Source organism: Borostomias antarcticus (assembly GCF_949987555.1).
Source record: "Borostomias antarcticus genome assembly, chromosome: 21".
Classification (NCBI taxonomy): Eukaryota; Metazoa; Chordata; class Actinopteri; order Stomiiformes; family Stomiidae; genus Borostomias; species Borostomias antarcticus.
In genome coordinates this window covers 20,894,968-20,911,312 of record NC_140254.1, presented here as the reverse complement: position 1 = coordinate 20,911,312, position 16,345 = coordinate 20,894,968, and the positions used below count along the sequence as shown (strand labels likewise).

Sequence of the window (16,345 nt, the reverse complement as noted above, 5' to 3'; positions counted from 1 at the left end):
CAGCCATCATTGTTGTAACACTGTAGTCATGAGCAGTTTGAGGGTTAACAACGCGTTACGTAACAAGACAAAAGTGAACTTCAAAAAATGAGTGTCGCTTGTATTGTATTCGGAAATACATATTTGGTATTTGCTTGAAATGTATGATGATGATTGGTTGAGGCGAGGGAGGCCACGCCTCGGAGCTGTTGATTCTGATAGATGATTGGTTCAGGCGAGGGAGGCCCCGCCTCGGAGCTGTTGATTCTGATAGATCATTGGTTCAGGCGAGGGAGGCCCCGCCTCGGAGCTGTTGATTCTGATCGATGATTGGTTGAGGCGAGGGAGGCCCCGCCTCGGAGCTGTTGATCACCTTCCTTCCCAGCAGCTCTCCTCCCACTCCAGAGACCCAGAGGGAGAGACCAGCGGTAGATCTCCAGTGCTCCCGTCATCTAAACATATGGCAAAATCAGGCCTTTTTCTTTCTTACATTGTTGGGCCCACTACTCTTTGAAAATTCCGCCGAAAAAGAGAAGACGATTTTCCAGAACATTCTGGCCGTTATCTCACGTGAGTAGTAGAACAGATGTCGGTTGGGTTTTTGAATCTGAGGTGAATCTGAGGTAACGGCCAGCTCGCGCGAGCAGCAGCGCAACATGGCGGGCTCGCGGCTCTCTCGACTGGCTCGAGCGCACGGCCGACCGTCCGTTACTCAACGTTCCCCTTTCTGTGAAGAAATATCGCTATTAATTATGTTCTGTTTTCAATTGTACACTATAAATATCGCTCCTAGAATAAAACAAGTTAGTCTTGAGTCTGTCTAATGAGTTTTGGTATTAATGGGTCAGCTTTTCTTACAGCTCACACTTAGCTCACTAGGAGTTCCTTACTAAGCATGTCTGCGTCTCTGCGTTCAATGAATGAGAAACCGGTCTCTGCCCGTTTAATTGCTCGCTGTTTGAGCATGTTTATTTGTTTTTAGAGTAATATTATTGTCTGATATAGCTGTCTGAAATTGGATACACAGGTACACATATTAGTCTTATAGCTAGGTAGAGAAAGCTAACTATCTAGTAAGGGTTGGGAGTGTAACTCTTATTGCAGTGACACAGGGGGCAGGGGAATGTGACAGGTCAGGAGGAAGTAGATATATCATATATATATATACTATAGCTATATCATTGTTAATTTCGTGAACAGTGAATCTTATTGTAATAGCGCATGTTTTTATACACATATTATACAAATATATAATTTTATAAATATATTTAAATTAGCCATATGCAAAACGACTCACCAAACCGCCATAATTACTTGTTATGACTGGCTAATATTGAGCTTGCTTGATTATTAGTGAGCTAGTTACCTAACATTGAGCGCTGTTTAGACCAGTCAGCCACTACTGATTGTAGGGCACTGCACTACACACTACTAAAGGAGCATGCTGCCATTTGCACAGTTATTATTTTTTTAATATTTTGGTAAAATTGTTATTTTTTAATAGTAGTACTACAACAATCCTCCAACCTAAGCACTTATTGTATTATATTATATTGCACTGTACTTTAGATTGTGATTCTTGCACTTTGCCTTCAGCACTAGATTATGCTCTTAGTCACTTGTTTTAGAAAGAAGATGCACTTGTGAGTTCTGGCAAGTAGTAGTAGATTGGCTCTTCCTACGTTAAATGCAATTATTGTTAGTCGCTTTGGATAAAAGCGTCTGCTAAATGACTGTAATGTAATGTAATATATATTTATCACTTTAGTCTTAATATGGACAGGGTGTCCTTATGGACAGACTGCAATGCTGTTTAAGTTAATTTTCTGACTTCTGTCTTTCCCCTCAGGGCTCCCCTGTTTCTGCACGGGTGTATAAACGCTACCCAGAAGGCCTAGGGGCGGCCCTCTATCGGGAGCACTTTGACTGCAACGCTGAGCCTCCTTGGGATCCTAGCTGATAGTGGGACAAGTCCATCTCTGACTTGTCCATGTAAGTGCACCTGTCAACCAGGATCAAAACAACTGTTCCCCCCCCTAAATGCTTTAGATACACAGTGCTTCCCATACATAGGCTTAGCTGTGGCAGCCCACCACAGTTCATGGAGATATATATATATATAGAGGCAACTGATCCTGCCACAAATTTTCCAGATGGAAGCAAGAAAACAGTTCACCTGTTGGAGCCAATATAGAAGAATTGTAAAAATTCTGGTCTCAACGACATGGTTGAGGAAGAAAGTTTAGCTTACTGTATTAGCTATATCATAGAAACATATTTCTTTTCTTTTTTTTCCTCCCAGTTTAGTAGCCAATTCACCTGACCTAGTGTCCAATTAGCTAATGAGAACCTGTTGCACAACCTTACTGGTCTCTCAGTGCCCGTTCCTGTAACTCCGACACCTGTCCCCACGAGTCCCCAGGCCCAGTTAAACTACGCACTGCCCAATGTGTTTCTCCTTGTGGGGATCCAGTTAGACTCTGCTCTGGCCAGCCCTGGATCCCAACCCTGCCCCCAGGTGGGCAGCTGCATCCACGCGGATGCACTAGACTGCTACACCACCGCGGACTCCCTCGTGGGATCGTGTTACTGAGCGCTAGGGCTGTCGAACAAATACTCGGAACTTCAACTAGTCGTTGACTTTGGGGAAAAATGGATCTTTAAAATGTAGGTTTGATTAACAGGCTACCAGAAATCAGCGTGCGTCACACAGCCTCCCGAATCTCGTCCATCTTCTAATCATGCCAAAACACATTACATTAGTATTCAATCTTTTCAACATGGCCAAAAATCAGCAAAACTATTGTATCTGCTGTATCTAAAATCTTAAAGTCTGAGTGTGTCTTATCGGCAGGCAACATAGCCATTATATCCTAGCCAACTGAAAACAAAACAATGTATAGGCCTGATTAAAGGACCCTGTTTGCACTAATTAAATGTCACCCATATTGACTGGATATTAACGTTAGCTGAATACTTGTGTATTTGTTTCAAATGTTTTTGAAAGTTCCGTTGGTGCTTGTTCATGACAATAGGCGGCGACATGACAACAATTATACTAATACCCAATAATCAAATATATTTGATTTTCTGAAATTATTTAAGAGAGAAAGTCGAATATCATTTCTGAGCTCAGTTGACAGCTCTACTGAACGCACATGCATAGCATATATACTAAATTATAAGAAACATAACACATTATCAAACATAAATGAGTAAATAGATAATTACAAGTCTTTTACCTGAATGTAAGGCAACTATATGGTATCTATATCCCAGTAAGCCATTATAGGACACATACCATATAATAAAACACACTGAACTGAGTTAACAAGATATAACAACCGATAATGAAACCTTCCTCTTCCCAAATCTGAAAAAATATAATGTCCATACTGCTAACGTTGTGTGCTTTGTAGTGCGCCCTGTGACCTTGTCGCTTCAGTCTGCCCCCTCGCATTCTACAACCGACATCCTTGTTAGCCCCACTTGCTACACACACACGCTACACACACACACACTACACACACACACACGCGTCTCCAACTACCGATGCAGTTCAAATCATCCTCTCGTGACTCCTGTCAATCGTCTGGTGTGGCTAGCTAGCTAACCAGTTGGTGTTGCAATGATTATAGATAAAGCTTTTACTCGAATCAACAAAATCTCACTACTAACACTTTGTCAGCTCGCTAACGATCTGTCTACTAGACTAGCTGCGTGTTTCTTGTAGCTGCTTGTCTAACAATCTGTAGCTGCGTGTTTCTGGTAGCTGCTTGTCTCATTTGACTTACGATAGCTAGCGAAAGTTAACCTAACATGATGAAAGCTAGATAGATCAGGCACTTCTTGGCTTGTCAACCCCCCTCCGGAGTCCGGACCCAACCCTCTCCCCCTGCCACAGCTCAGGTCAGATCCTGTGGGAAACACTGCTGTACCTTTGACCTGGCCTGCTAGAGTCATCTCAAACCCTAGCCACCCACCAGAGAAGCTTGAATCTTATGTGCCTGAAGTATTTCCAGAAGTGGGCTGTTTCCACTCTTGACATTTAAGTCTATATATTTTCCTTTTACAAAAAGGTTTTTGTATCTCTGTTTTGAGCTAATGATGGAACAAATTGTTGTACACTACACTTGGAGCTATAATATCTTTAGAGGTGGCCTACTGAATGGGGATAATGTCAAAAGAATATGAACAGATATTTAGAAAAGTGTGCGCATAGTAGAAACAAGAGAACAGTCACTCTGATCTAAGAGTAACACTAGCACCCCATGGCCTGCATTAGTGAAATTACATTGTTACTGACGTACATTTCACTGTCTGTTTCTGTCCAGTTTGTTGCATACCTGCAGGACCCATAGGCTCAGTGTCGACCTAGACTTTGTTGAACTATTATTTATGTTCGTCGGATTTGCGGAATACGGTTGAGATGAAAGGACTCACTGACGAACCAACCTACACGATTGAACTTCTGGAGGGAGGAGTAACCCTTGAAGATGTCATTGATGGACACATCTATGAGCAAGCACTGGTGAGTGGAATAAGGGAATCAAAATCCAAGTGTCCTTGCAAGTGGGTTAGCTTGTATTTGTTCCTATTCAAGTTGACTACATCTGAATCCTCTTTTGGCTGTCCTTACACTTTTGTAACTCGATATGATGGAGAAGCCAAAGTACATGGAAACACTTTTGGTTTAATAATCCACCTCAGTGCCACCTATCTTATCCTATCCTTTTGGTTAAAAGCCAGTAGGACACTCTATTTGATGCAGTGGATCGAAGTTAAGAAGAACATCGACTTATTCCAAACACATGTCAGAACTTAATTTGACTCTGGTGCTTTCAACGTCACGCAAACTCATGTAGTTCCTGTTCACCAGGTGGAGAAGAGTGCGTTTGTGGTGGGTGACCTCGGGGCGTTGGTGAGGCAGCACGTCCTCTGGCAGGGCGCGGCGCCCCAGCTGCGGCCCTACTACCCGGTCAAATGTAACAGCAGCCCTGCGGTCATCGAGATCCTGGCCTCTCTGGGCCTCAGCTTCGTCTGCACAAACAAGGTGGGTTTATAGGGCTGGGTATCCAGTCGAATTTCAAGAATCGATTCGATTCCGATTCACAAGGTTCAGAATCGATTATCACGATTCAATTCGATTCAATATCGATTCGGTTAGTGTTACTAAAACCTGTTTTTTTTTTTTAGCTGTAACCTTAATTACATGACTGCCAAGTTATGCAACACATCAATACTAGGGCTGGGTATCGATACTGATTTCCAAAAATGAATGAATGAATCATTGAATGTATTAATGAACTATTCATATCTTCATTTATTCATTCATTCATTAAATAAAAGATCGATTTTGGGATTCATGAATTTGAATCGATTCAGAATCGATGAATCGATTTTTTTTTTAAACCCAGCCCTATGGGTTTACCTAACCTGCTGCTCTCTGTTATCTTATTCTTTTATCATTGCAGTACAGACATAATGTGTGCGTCAAGTCGAGTTTAAATAAAGGTTATTAATTTGAATTGTGTCTGGGAGGGAAGTTACCAAATTTGTATCGTCTGTCTGTCTGCCTGTATGAGGCCACTAAGGGAAATAAGTTGCGGACCTTGTGCAGGTCTTCATGCTTTTGTGATTCATTTTAAGATCGACAGGAAAACAATCAAATGTTTTACTTACGAATATTAGGAAGAGGTAAATGAGCTGCTGATATGATTGGTGAAATACCCTTGATTTGGTTTAATGGGATCATTGAGTGACAAACCTCAAAAGGTTGCACACTTAAGCTTAGGTAACATGTTTTATTTAGGGCTCTTGTGCAGTTCATGGGGTTGTTCAGGGTTGTTATAGTTATAGATCTGTGTCTGCCTTTGCCTGTCTCTCAGACTGAGGTCTCCCTGGTGCTTGACCATGGCGTTCCCCCTGAGAACATCATCCTGTCCGGAGTTTGCAAACAGCTGGCACACATCAAGCATGCCGCCAAGAACGGCATCGACCACCTAGTGTGCGACAGCCAGATGGAACTCTGCAAGATTGCCCGATCTCACCCCAACGCCAAGTAGGTGCACACTACAACCTCGGATTGGAGAGGAACTGTGTGTGTGGGAGGGGGGGTACACCGCGTGTGTTACGCCGACGTTCACTAGCTATTATAAGTCAATAAGCAGCGAGGGTGTTAGACCAATTGATTTTGTTCATCTAATCATTGCAATCATTGTGTATCAGAGTTGAGAGTCGCGCCCGCGTGTTAGGGGTGGGAATCGGTATTGATTTCACAAGTTTGATTCAATTTCGGTTCTTGGGGTCACTCATTCAATTTCAATATGATTAAAACAAATTTTTGGATCTGCGGAGAGAAACAGAATGTGAGCTCTCAACATCAGGATGGTCTGATGGTTCTGCTGCACTGAGACCATCCTGATCTCACAAGCTCACATTTCACTCCACACATCAGTCTGGCAAAGCTCCATAGAAATCTGTTTGTAAACGATCGGCCAGTCAGTGTTCTTTGAGGAAATACTAGCAGCTACACCGGATGTGGTTTAGGTGTGACAACAGCGAGAAGGGTTGTTCTAAAATAACAGTAGCGGAGGTTAACATAGATGCTGTTACAGCATCAGTTGTATCTTGAGAGTATTTCTTAATTGAAAGAAAAGAAGAGAGAACGACACTGAAGGCTTTTCTCTGCAGAAAAGATGTTTTCGCTCTTCTCCCAAATGGCTTCAGTAAGAATTATATTTACCTGTAATAGATGGTGATAGACAGATGGTTCATCCAATCACCTGCGGAGTAGTTTTGAAAGTGTCTTCCCTTTTCCAAACTGTTTCCAATGAACCTTTCCCAGATGGTTGTGTGAAACAAACAATCTGGCGCACGTCAGGTTAGGGTTGTCTAACCATGTCGAGACATTTGGGCTGGGCCGGCACGGTTTGTGAGCGTTCTGTGCCAAACCGTTTTCAGGTGGAAACACCTTTGGATCCGATCCTCTCTGTTCTCAACCGTTCGGTTCTACCGTGGGAAAGCCCATGTAGAGTTCGGGACGGGATGGTGCGATCACATTTTGGGAAGAGGAAGGGCTCATTATAAAACCGGCGTTTCACCAACTTCCACCGTTCCTCTCAGGTCTTTTTGGGGAAAGTGTTGTAGTTTGCAGCTAGTTTGAAGTTAGTTAAGGGCAGTAGCTCATGTTTGGCATCTGTCCCAGGCTGCTGCTGCAGGTGACCACAGAGGCGCACGCCGCAGAGACCAGCATGGCGTTCGGCTGCTCCCTGAAGAGCTGCAGGCACCTCCTGGAGGCCGCCAAGCACCTGGGTGTACAGGTGGTGGGAGTAACGTAAGTACAGGATTGTATGTCTTTGTCACTGTCAAAAATTATGACAGATTATGCTATTGTAAGATTACCATTGTTTATTATGGTCATATAATGAGCAATATGATGACTAGGTCTTTAGGATGAATGAATATCTGTATTAGAGTCTGTATTAGTGGCGCTGGCTTTGGTGCCATGTTTCTGTTTTGACATTAACTCTGCCAGCTTGATGTTGTGTCGTCAGGTTCCACATCCCCCCGTCCTGTAAGGACCCCCAGGCCTACTCCCACGCCCTGTCAGATGCCCGGTGTGTGTTTGACATGGGGGTGAGTACTCCCCACTTATACTTCACATTAGGGCTGGGAATCGCTAGTGATCTCCATTCAATTTCAATTCTTGGGATTATGATTCGATTTCAAAACGATTTTTGATTATATCAGTGTAAAAGATTGTAATTTTCAACAACTTTTCCATCATTTGACTACAATAACCCAGTAAATACACCCCAGGTGCCAAATTATTGCATCTCTGATGGACTGCCGGCAAACATTATTTTATTATTTTTTTTACAACAAAATGTCTGTAACTTTAGTGCAAAGAAATGTATGAAGTCAGCTTGAACAAAGCTCTGTTGATGGTGCATTCTCATGAAGTGTACTTCAGGTTTACTTTGCTCCTCTAGGAGGCTAGAGTTCTGAACAAGTGCACAGTAAGCATGTTGTTCCCCATGAATGACGCATCTCCCCTTTGTGGTAATGAATCATGGGTAAAATGTTAGGATTGATTTGCAGCTTTATTCTGTGATGAAGGAAGACGGATACCGATCCGTAGTCGCCCCCCAACACACACACAATGAGTTTTGTGTCTGTGCTGTTCTTGTAACCTGTTGCTCTCTAAGCCTGAGGGGTTATAATGTGATGTGTGGTCGTGTGTTCAGGCGGAGCTAGGTTTCAACATGAAGATCCTGGATATCGGTGGTGGATTCACTGGGTCAGAGTTCCAGCTGAAACAGGTAACTTTACAACTTTAAGTCAAAATGTTTCAAATGACTGTATTGACCCGAATATAAGACAACCCTGATTATAAGTTGACCCCCCCTTTTCAAGACTCATTTTTTGAAAAATACTTTTAATAGACTAAGGCCCAATCCCAATACCCCCCTTAGCCCTAGCCCTTGGCCCTACCATTGGCCCACGTTCACGTGTAGGGTAGTTTGTCCCATTCCTTTTAGCTTCTAGGGCTAGGGAGCATATCGAGGGCTAGTGGACGTTCAGACAGCCCTCCAAAACAAGGGTTTTCAGGTGCTGACTTGAAACCGAGGGGTAGATGAAAATTCACACAATGCTTTGCGAATCGAGGCAGTGATATGAAACATAGCTGTCGGTGCCGTGAAAAACCATGGGGAAAAGCCCAATATTTCCGCAAATAATCATTAAAAAATTGTAAAATCTGTGGAAAAGCTTAGTTTAATGTAGATGCAAAGGGACATGTCATTGGATCATTATGACACGCATTTCATAAAAAAATAGCTATTTACGATGTCAATGGCATTTCATTGCGTTTTGATGTTCCAGTGAGTTACCTGTAGGCTACAGTGCAATGTTGAATCTAATCTAATCAATATAACTTTGTGTAAACAACGATTTTTGAGTGACAGTTGATTCCATGTCCAGTGTATGAAGTCCAAAAAATAATCCAGTAGGCTAGCATCTTTCTGCTCTTCCCTGCTCATCTAATATCAGTGCATTTCTATGGGCAGGACTAACGTTAACAGCCGATGTGTAAACATGCTTCCTGGCTGTACAAGTGATTAATCTGTCTTGTTTCGTCCTGGAATCTGATCAGATGTGTCACTATAATAATAGTAATCATACTGTATTTTTTTTTATTTAATTTTATTTATAAAGCACTTTTCATTGTGAACCAATCTCAAAGTGCTGAAAAAAATCTGTCATTCAGAAAACAGAGACACTAATCAATATATAAAATATATACACATTATATGTGTATGTAATATTACATACAAAAAGCTTTTTTTTGTGAGCTCTCAGCTCACAATCGTAATTCCAACACCAGACAGGGTTGCTGTTATGTGACGAACCCTCAAGCTGAGATTAAACTAACCCCAATAGGCCCCTCCCCCTGGGATCCGGCCATACTCGCATCTGTGAGACCACCAGTTCACTGTGGGCAGCTGCACCAGAACACAATGCATAAGACTGATACACCACAACAGACCGCTATAACAGGGAACTTAAATGTAGCCTAGTTTTGGGAGAAAAAAAGCAGTTCTTGCAGCATGATCTTGGTTAAAACAACCTGATTTAATGCAAATTCAGTTGAATTTCAACCCTGTACTGTGCATTCTTCCATCCGGTGCACAGTTCCTAATTCCTAGCATCCTGCACACTAAGAGGGCTGTAAAATCCATTAAAGCTCTACTCACAAATAGATTAAGCAAAAAATGACATTTTTTTTTTTTTTATTAGAATTGTTTGTCTGCATATCTGCTTATGACAAAACAAAATGTTTATATTTATGTCTGTTTATGACAAGGTAAATACAGTTGGTATAAATAACCCCCAAATTCCCAGTTTATTCCCGTTAATTCCCATAAATTCCTGTTAATTCCCATGGAAAGTTTCCAGCTTTGAATATTCCCGGAATTTTGCAACCCTGGACAAACTCGTGATTACCAGCCTCAGATTGTTTTTCACTGCTGTAGTTTTCTCGTTTGAAAATACACAGGAGTGAACAAGCTTGTGGCTATGGTGCTCTAACATGAGCTGTGAGCAACGTTGGCTGGCTTCAGTCAGGAGGGGAACAGGCTATTTGGCGCCACCTGTTGTTGTCCATGTATAATAACATGTAAAAGTCTAGACCTCGAATATAAGATGACCCCATTTTTTCAGGTGTTTCAGATGGAAAAAAACTGTTTTATTCGTGTCAATACAGTACTTCATTTGGTGTAACCCTTTGTTTGATGAAAATAGCTGCCTTTGTAATGAGTCATGTTTAGAAATGTGTTGAAAGGCATTTTGGATGGAAACATCCTTGCACATGATCGAATGATGCGACTTCCTGTCTTGTCTGTTGTAGATTGAAAGTGCCATCGGGCCTCTGTTGGACGCCTACTTCCCTCCTCTGTCTGGGGTGCAAGTCATCGCTGAGCCTGGCAGCTTCTACGTGTCCTCTGCCTTCACCCTGGCCGTCAACCTGATTGGCAAGAAGGTGATGGCGCGGGACTGGAGCGGCCTTCCTCAAGGTACAGGTCCAGATCACCCATCTTTCTCTCATCACTCTTTTTGTTTCATTGATTTGACTAGATCAGTCAGTGCCCGTTGCCGTTATGCTCATACAATAGAATACCTGAAACAACTCATACAATACTAGGCTACTTGAAACAACTCCCCTAGCTGGTTAGCTTCATTAGCTTAGCATAAGCGCAATTCTCTATTTATAATACGTACAATCACATTCTGAACCTATTCATGAAAATACACTTACTAGGGATGTCAACAATCATCTAGTCAGGCATAAGTTTACAGGTGAGATAGCTAATATTAGTTGAATCTGAGGGTGCTCAATGCGTTGGAGTAGCTATGCAGAGCTAACGTTACCGTGTCTAACTGTTAAAGGGACCCCGAGGAGTTTATTTTTGGTTACAGTCTCATTTTAATGTGGGTGAATCTACATTACCCACACTTGTTTATGTGTCCATTTTAAACAAATGTCGTTTCTTGTATGTAGTTTATTTTTGATTATTACTTTGTGGTTGGGTCGTTCAGAACTTCCTTGGAATGGCGAAACGATTTACTGCAGTAGCCTACACCGCCGACAAGATGAAGAATAATTAAAATATGACCGCTATATATTGTCAAAAGTAACGTTACTAGTTAGACCTATGTAATTACCACGTAGGTGGCCATCGTTCCGTCTTCAAAACACCCGGCTCAGGTAGCTAAGGTTTATGAGATCTGGGAGGCTCATGGGAAATGTGGTCTTTTTGGGCGGAAAACACTTCCGCTTCCTGAAACTCCTCGTAGGGCCTTTAATGTTAGCGACCCTGGCTGTCTGGCTAGCTAAAATTATGTCTGCCTGTAAGGCTGTTCTGGCGATGGTCGGTTTTTGGCAAGACTGCAAAGAGACAGCGAACGTTAGCACTAGTTAACATTAGCTAGCTATCAGCTAGCGAATACTCCAGTCTGCAAAAACACGACACAGTGCTATCGTTAGCTGTCTAACATCTTTGGTAGCCTATTCAATCAACTTAGCAAACAGGCTATCTAACTAGAATAGCAAAGGCAGAAAGTTAGCGGTGGGCGTTTGCAAATTAATCTATAGACCGACATTTGTAACTGGTCAAAATATTCTCACCGGTTAACCGTTGAAATCCCTAATTCATACCAGGTTAATGTAATATCTATATCTATAGGTTTCACTGGGTAAAGGACACTAATATAAGCACTGTTTTTCTAATTTCTAATTTTCTAGTTCTGTGCCAGCGACCCTTGACCGTTAACACGTGCCACGCGGAACCGATTTCTCGTGGCGCAGATTCAAACAACTTAACAAAACGACACATGCACATCCTAAGCAATACGCCTGCCAACTCAACTTCATACCGTGCCTGATTTTCAAGCAAATCAGGATACAGGCAGACACACAGACAGATTTCGGTCGAGAGAGGTACAGAGAGCGGGGTCGAGAGAGGTGAGAGAGCGGGAGAGATTATAGTAAGATGGAACAGTATGCACACATTTGATCTCCGTCTGTACAAAAGTTAATGCTTGTGAGTAAACGGTTGACTCGCTGGGATAATTCCCTATTCAGATGCTATGTGCAGTCTGTGGCGTGCTCGGCTTGCTGATGTATGTTCAACATGGCTGCCTTTTTCCTCTCCTGATGCGATTTCCTGTTCCTCCAGATGGGCTGAGCCCCAACGACGAGCCAGAGTTCCTGTACTACATGAACGACGGTGTGTACGGGTCGTTCGGACGCAAGCTGCTAGGAAGCACCATCCCTGTTCCATCTGTGCACAAGGTCAGTACGCCCTCAGGACCAGACCTCCTTACTTCTCCAGAGGAGATTTGGAGCAGTCTGATAGTGATGGCAACATGAATGAAACAGGGAGCACTCTTGGGCATCACTCAGAAGGACGAAGTGAATGAATGTGTTTTGTGTTTTTAATGGACAAACGGATGGACTAGCTCCTAACGTTTGTCACCTTGTTCTGCCTCTCCTGCAGAGGCCCCTGTCTGCTGAGGAGCCTGTGTTTCCCAGCAGCCTGTGGGGACCATCATGTGACCAGCTGGACCAGGTGGTGGAGCGCTGTCTGCTGCCGGAGCTGACCGTCGGGGAGTGGCTGGTGTTCAGCGGCATGGGAGCCAGCGGCCTGGAGGACGCCAGCAGCGACGCCAGCAGACCGCCCGTCTACTACACCATCTCCACGTGTGACTGGTAAGTGGAGTCTTGCGGGGAATGATGGCGTGTGGACTTTTGAGGGATGGTGGTGTGGTGTTGTGGGGGCAAAAGGTGTTTTGGTGCGACATTGTCATCTGGCACCGTTCTAACATTAACCTTCGTTCCTCAAAGTCTTGACCTTGTCCATCAGGCAAAACACAAATTGACAGTCCAGTCTTAAAGGACAATGCTCGTTTTTGACAACCTGGACCTTATTTACGACATATTATAAGACCTTTGACTCACCGAGATCACTTTGGTGTAGTTCGGAGGCCTGTAGAAGAAATGTAAAATCCAGCGCGAGCCAGTATATCCATGTAATGGCGGTGATCGGGGCAACGAGAATGCAGCTTCTAAAAATCTATTTTCTGCCGCGAAACGGTTGTTTTCATCAATCTGTCTTTATGAATCGCTAGTTGTGCTTACATAGAGAGCATAGGCCTGTTGTGGTATTTCCCATGCCTCTGTAATATGATCTTTAGAAACGTCGTTAGACACGAAATAGCTTCCTCACTTGCTCCAGCACGCATGCGCACAGCGTGCTGGAGCAACGATTGCGCGCTGTGCGCATTAGTGCTGGAGCAAGTGAGGAAGCTATTTCGTTTCTAAAGACGTTTCTAAAGATCATGGCATGTGAAAACCACAACAGTTATGCTCTATGTAAGCACAACTAGCGATTCATCCAGACAGATTGATGAAAACAACCGTTTCGCGGCAGAAAATAGATTTTTAGAAGCTGCATTCTCGTTGCCCCGATCACCGCCATTACATGGATATACTGGCTCGCGCTGGATTTTAAATTTCTTCTGCCTCCGAACTACACCAAAGTGATCTCGGTGAGTCAAACGTCTTATAATATGTCGTAAATAAGGTCCAGGTTGTCAAAAACGAGCATTGTCCTTTAATCCTGTGTGCATATGTTGAATTAATATGGATGCACTGGTGTTCCTGCAGGTACGAGATGCAGGAGGCAGGGGTGACTCTGGACAGCGCTTTGAAGAACTTCTCCATGGTCCAGTACAGCATGTAACCGTCCTCAGGGCTGAAGCCTACCTTCGCCCTCTCCCTTGCAACATCAGAGAGATCGCCTAGCCGAAGGGGGGCAAGAGGCCGGGGTCCAAATGTGGTCAACATTCCAACCGCCTTGGAAAAAAATACAGTGTTCAAGTGAAAAACAGACTGGTGTTTAGTTTTCGTGGAAACAGGAAATGATTGGCGTTCCATACATCAATTCTCAAAATTGTGTCTGGAATAGAAAAAAAAGTAATTATCCCGCCTTCTCCCTCTATAGGCTCCTCCCTCTTACTCAAAATTACTGTCAGCTACGAGACCAGCCTACTTACGAATTACATTATGCAACAAAATGGACGACCGCAGAGATGGGATCCCACCGTTTGGGGTTTCCGAATCAAATACAGTTTACATAAATGTACAATTGATTTAATTCTATTATGTATTGATTAACTGTTGACAGTCTTGTAAATCAGTTGTCTGTTCAACATGATGCATTTGTCTATGTAAGATGATTTTCAAGAAATGGAGTATTTAAAATCAGTACTACATAATGCGCTTTTACCACCCCCCCCCCCCCCCCCCCCCCACCGTCGTAGCATAGTAAACCTGAGTGAAATCGCTATCTTACATTGTGACATGATGACATTAACCTAGCCTGGTGACCTATCCTCAATTCTATTTCACTGCACTGTCATTCACTCCATATTTCAAAATATGGAGTGAATAGAATTAAACCCGTGGAGAATATGGAAAATTGTGCAGAGCGATTTGGGGATGGGTTGCCAGGCTAACATTAACCATCCTTTATTGCAATTCACCTTTGGGTTTATTTATTGGATTTGTAGAACACTGGAGCGTGTTTAAGCTCTAACTACAAATGTGTTTCCTTTAGTACATGCTGTGACTCATTTAACGGTATTCCCTGATAAGATATTGATGTATTTTTTAACGCTACTTGGATAAGTGTGCTGTGATCGCCATTGTAACCTCTGTGCTCACTCACTATTAGAAAGGCATGTTAAGGAATTGTGATGGATATGTGTTAACAAGCCATAGTCTTTGTCTGAACTCTAAGTTGACCTCTAGGCTCTCCTGTAGGCCTGATACTATTGCCCTTACCCATTGAGTCATGATGGAGCAAGCAAAGATTTTGGAAAAATGCAGCCGACAAAATCCCTGCCCCCCATTCAGGCCTCCCTCCAAAGCCACTCCTCCAAACTGGGGGAAAACTGACACTTGCTGGGCATGTTGATAGGCACGTAAACAACCCAATCTTCAATCCAACTCAAAATGATTGGATGCACTTATTACAGCCCTGCAACATCCACAGATTACGCTTTCATGTGGTTTGGATGCTTCTGAGCCTATTCTACCATCTTCCATTCATAATTCAAGTTTCCTATCCTGTTTTCTGATCTCATCCTTGCTGCTGCAGTTCTATACATGGCTATTTTTGCTAGTACAACAGCACACGCGCCACCACAAGCACACAACTGATCAGAAAAGTGAGCTGTTAACTGCTGTGAAAGACAACTGGGGTCCGCTCAGAAAGGAGAACTGTTAACAGTGCTGTTATAGACGACGGTTGTACATGAAAACGGGGATTGGCATCGGCTCTAAGCATTACATTTATATCTACCACGTCCCTAATAATTCATGGCACTGAGTGCACCCCTGGATTGTCCTAGTATACAGAGCAATTCCTCCTCATGCCTCTTATTGTGAGATGTGAGCTTCAACATGGAATCGTGTACAGCTAAGTGTTAACATAAGATAAAGCTGAGCTGACTGAACTTTTAAAAAATCTTGCCCCCTGTTGAAAAAAGTAATGTATTGTAAATTACTTTCTAAGGCACTAATGGACCATTGCCTGTTTTTGACTGTAAATTGTGCTTGTTTAAGTAATGAAAGTGATTAATTTAATACATCTCTTTGACTGAAACCCTTTTGTCCTGTTGTATTTTATTTATTTATGTTTTCTTTCTGGACTGGATATTGTAGTGAAAGTAACATGAAACAGAAAGTGCTAATTTGAAGTTAAACAATTTGATTTATTAGTCCTCGGCAATCAAGTACAGCTGAGAATGATCAAACAGATTTCCCAAACTGAACGAATAGCACACAGACTGTTTAAACACAAGCTGCCTGGCTAGCTTCATATTGTTGTAAACATGAACCGTATGTGAGCCGGAGCCTGTTAGGCACTGTTAGGTCCCTATGGTGATGACAGCCAAATGGTTAATGCAATCCAGAACTTAAAGGTACCCAACAAAACGTGAATCAAAACAATCAGTTCTTTGTTTATTTTCGAAATTCCTCGATTATATGGTTCCTTGTAGTCTAATAAACATGTTGATCACTTGAATGTCTTTCCTACCTTGTAATTTCTTCGCAAAATGATATTTCGCTAATGTTTTGAAAACAAAGACGTGTGAAACGTCACTATTATGTGCTCCGTGTATTGACGCAATGACGTAGTACACAATTTTCGGGGACCACCTTCTCAAATTTGCTCTAGAGCGCATACTAGTGGTCAAAAACTACATTGGGTACCTTTAATCTTGTGTGCGCTTGCCT

At 42.8% G+C, this 16,345-nt stretch overlaps 1 protein-coding gene across 1 annotated transcript; it reads left to right on the top strand.

Moving 5' to 3' along the window:
- The first annotated feature begins 397 nt into the window (after positions 1–397).
- On the top strand, positions 398–16,034 carry azin1b (antizyme inhibitor 1b). Its single transcript, XM_084455361.1, has 12 exons — positions 398–549; positions 1,829–1,971; positions 4,314–4,510; positions 4,859–5,032; positions 5,868–6,040; positions 7,187–7,315; positions 7,536–7,617; positions 8,229–8,303; positions 10,391–10,556; positions 12,219–12,334; positions 12,540–12,751; positions 13,709–16,034. Exons 3-12 carry the CDS (start codon positions 4,409–4,411, stop codon positions 13,782–13,784), a joined length of 1,305 nt encoding a protein of 434 aa, XP_084311487.1. The 5' UTR covers positions 398–549; positions 1,829–1,971; positions 4,314–4,408; the 3' UTR covers positions 13,785–16,034.
- Positions 16,035–16,345: the final 311 nt, after the last annotated feature.

Bases quoted from the DNA above. Each gene is read 5' to 3' on its own strand.
- azin1b (XM_084455361.1), top strand. From the start codon at position 4,409: ATGAAAGGACTCACTGACGAACCAACCTACACGATTGAACTTCTGGAG. The intron at 8,304-10,390 runs GTAACTTTACAA...TGTCTGTTGTAG, and splicing joins CAGAGTTCCAGCTGAAACAG to ATTGAAAGTGCCATCGGGCC. The intron at 12,335-12,539 runs GTCAGTACGCCC...CCTCTCCTGCAG, and splicing joins CTGTTCCATCTGTGCACAAG to AGGCCCCTGTCTGCTGAGGA.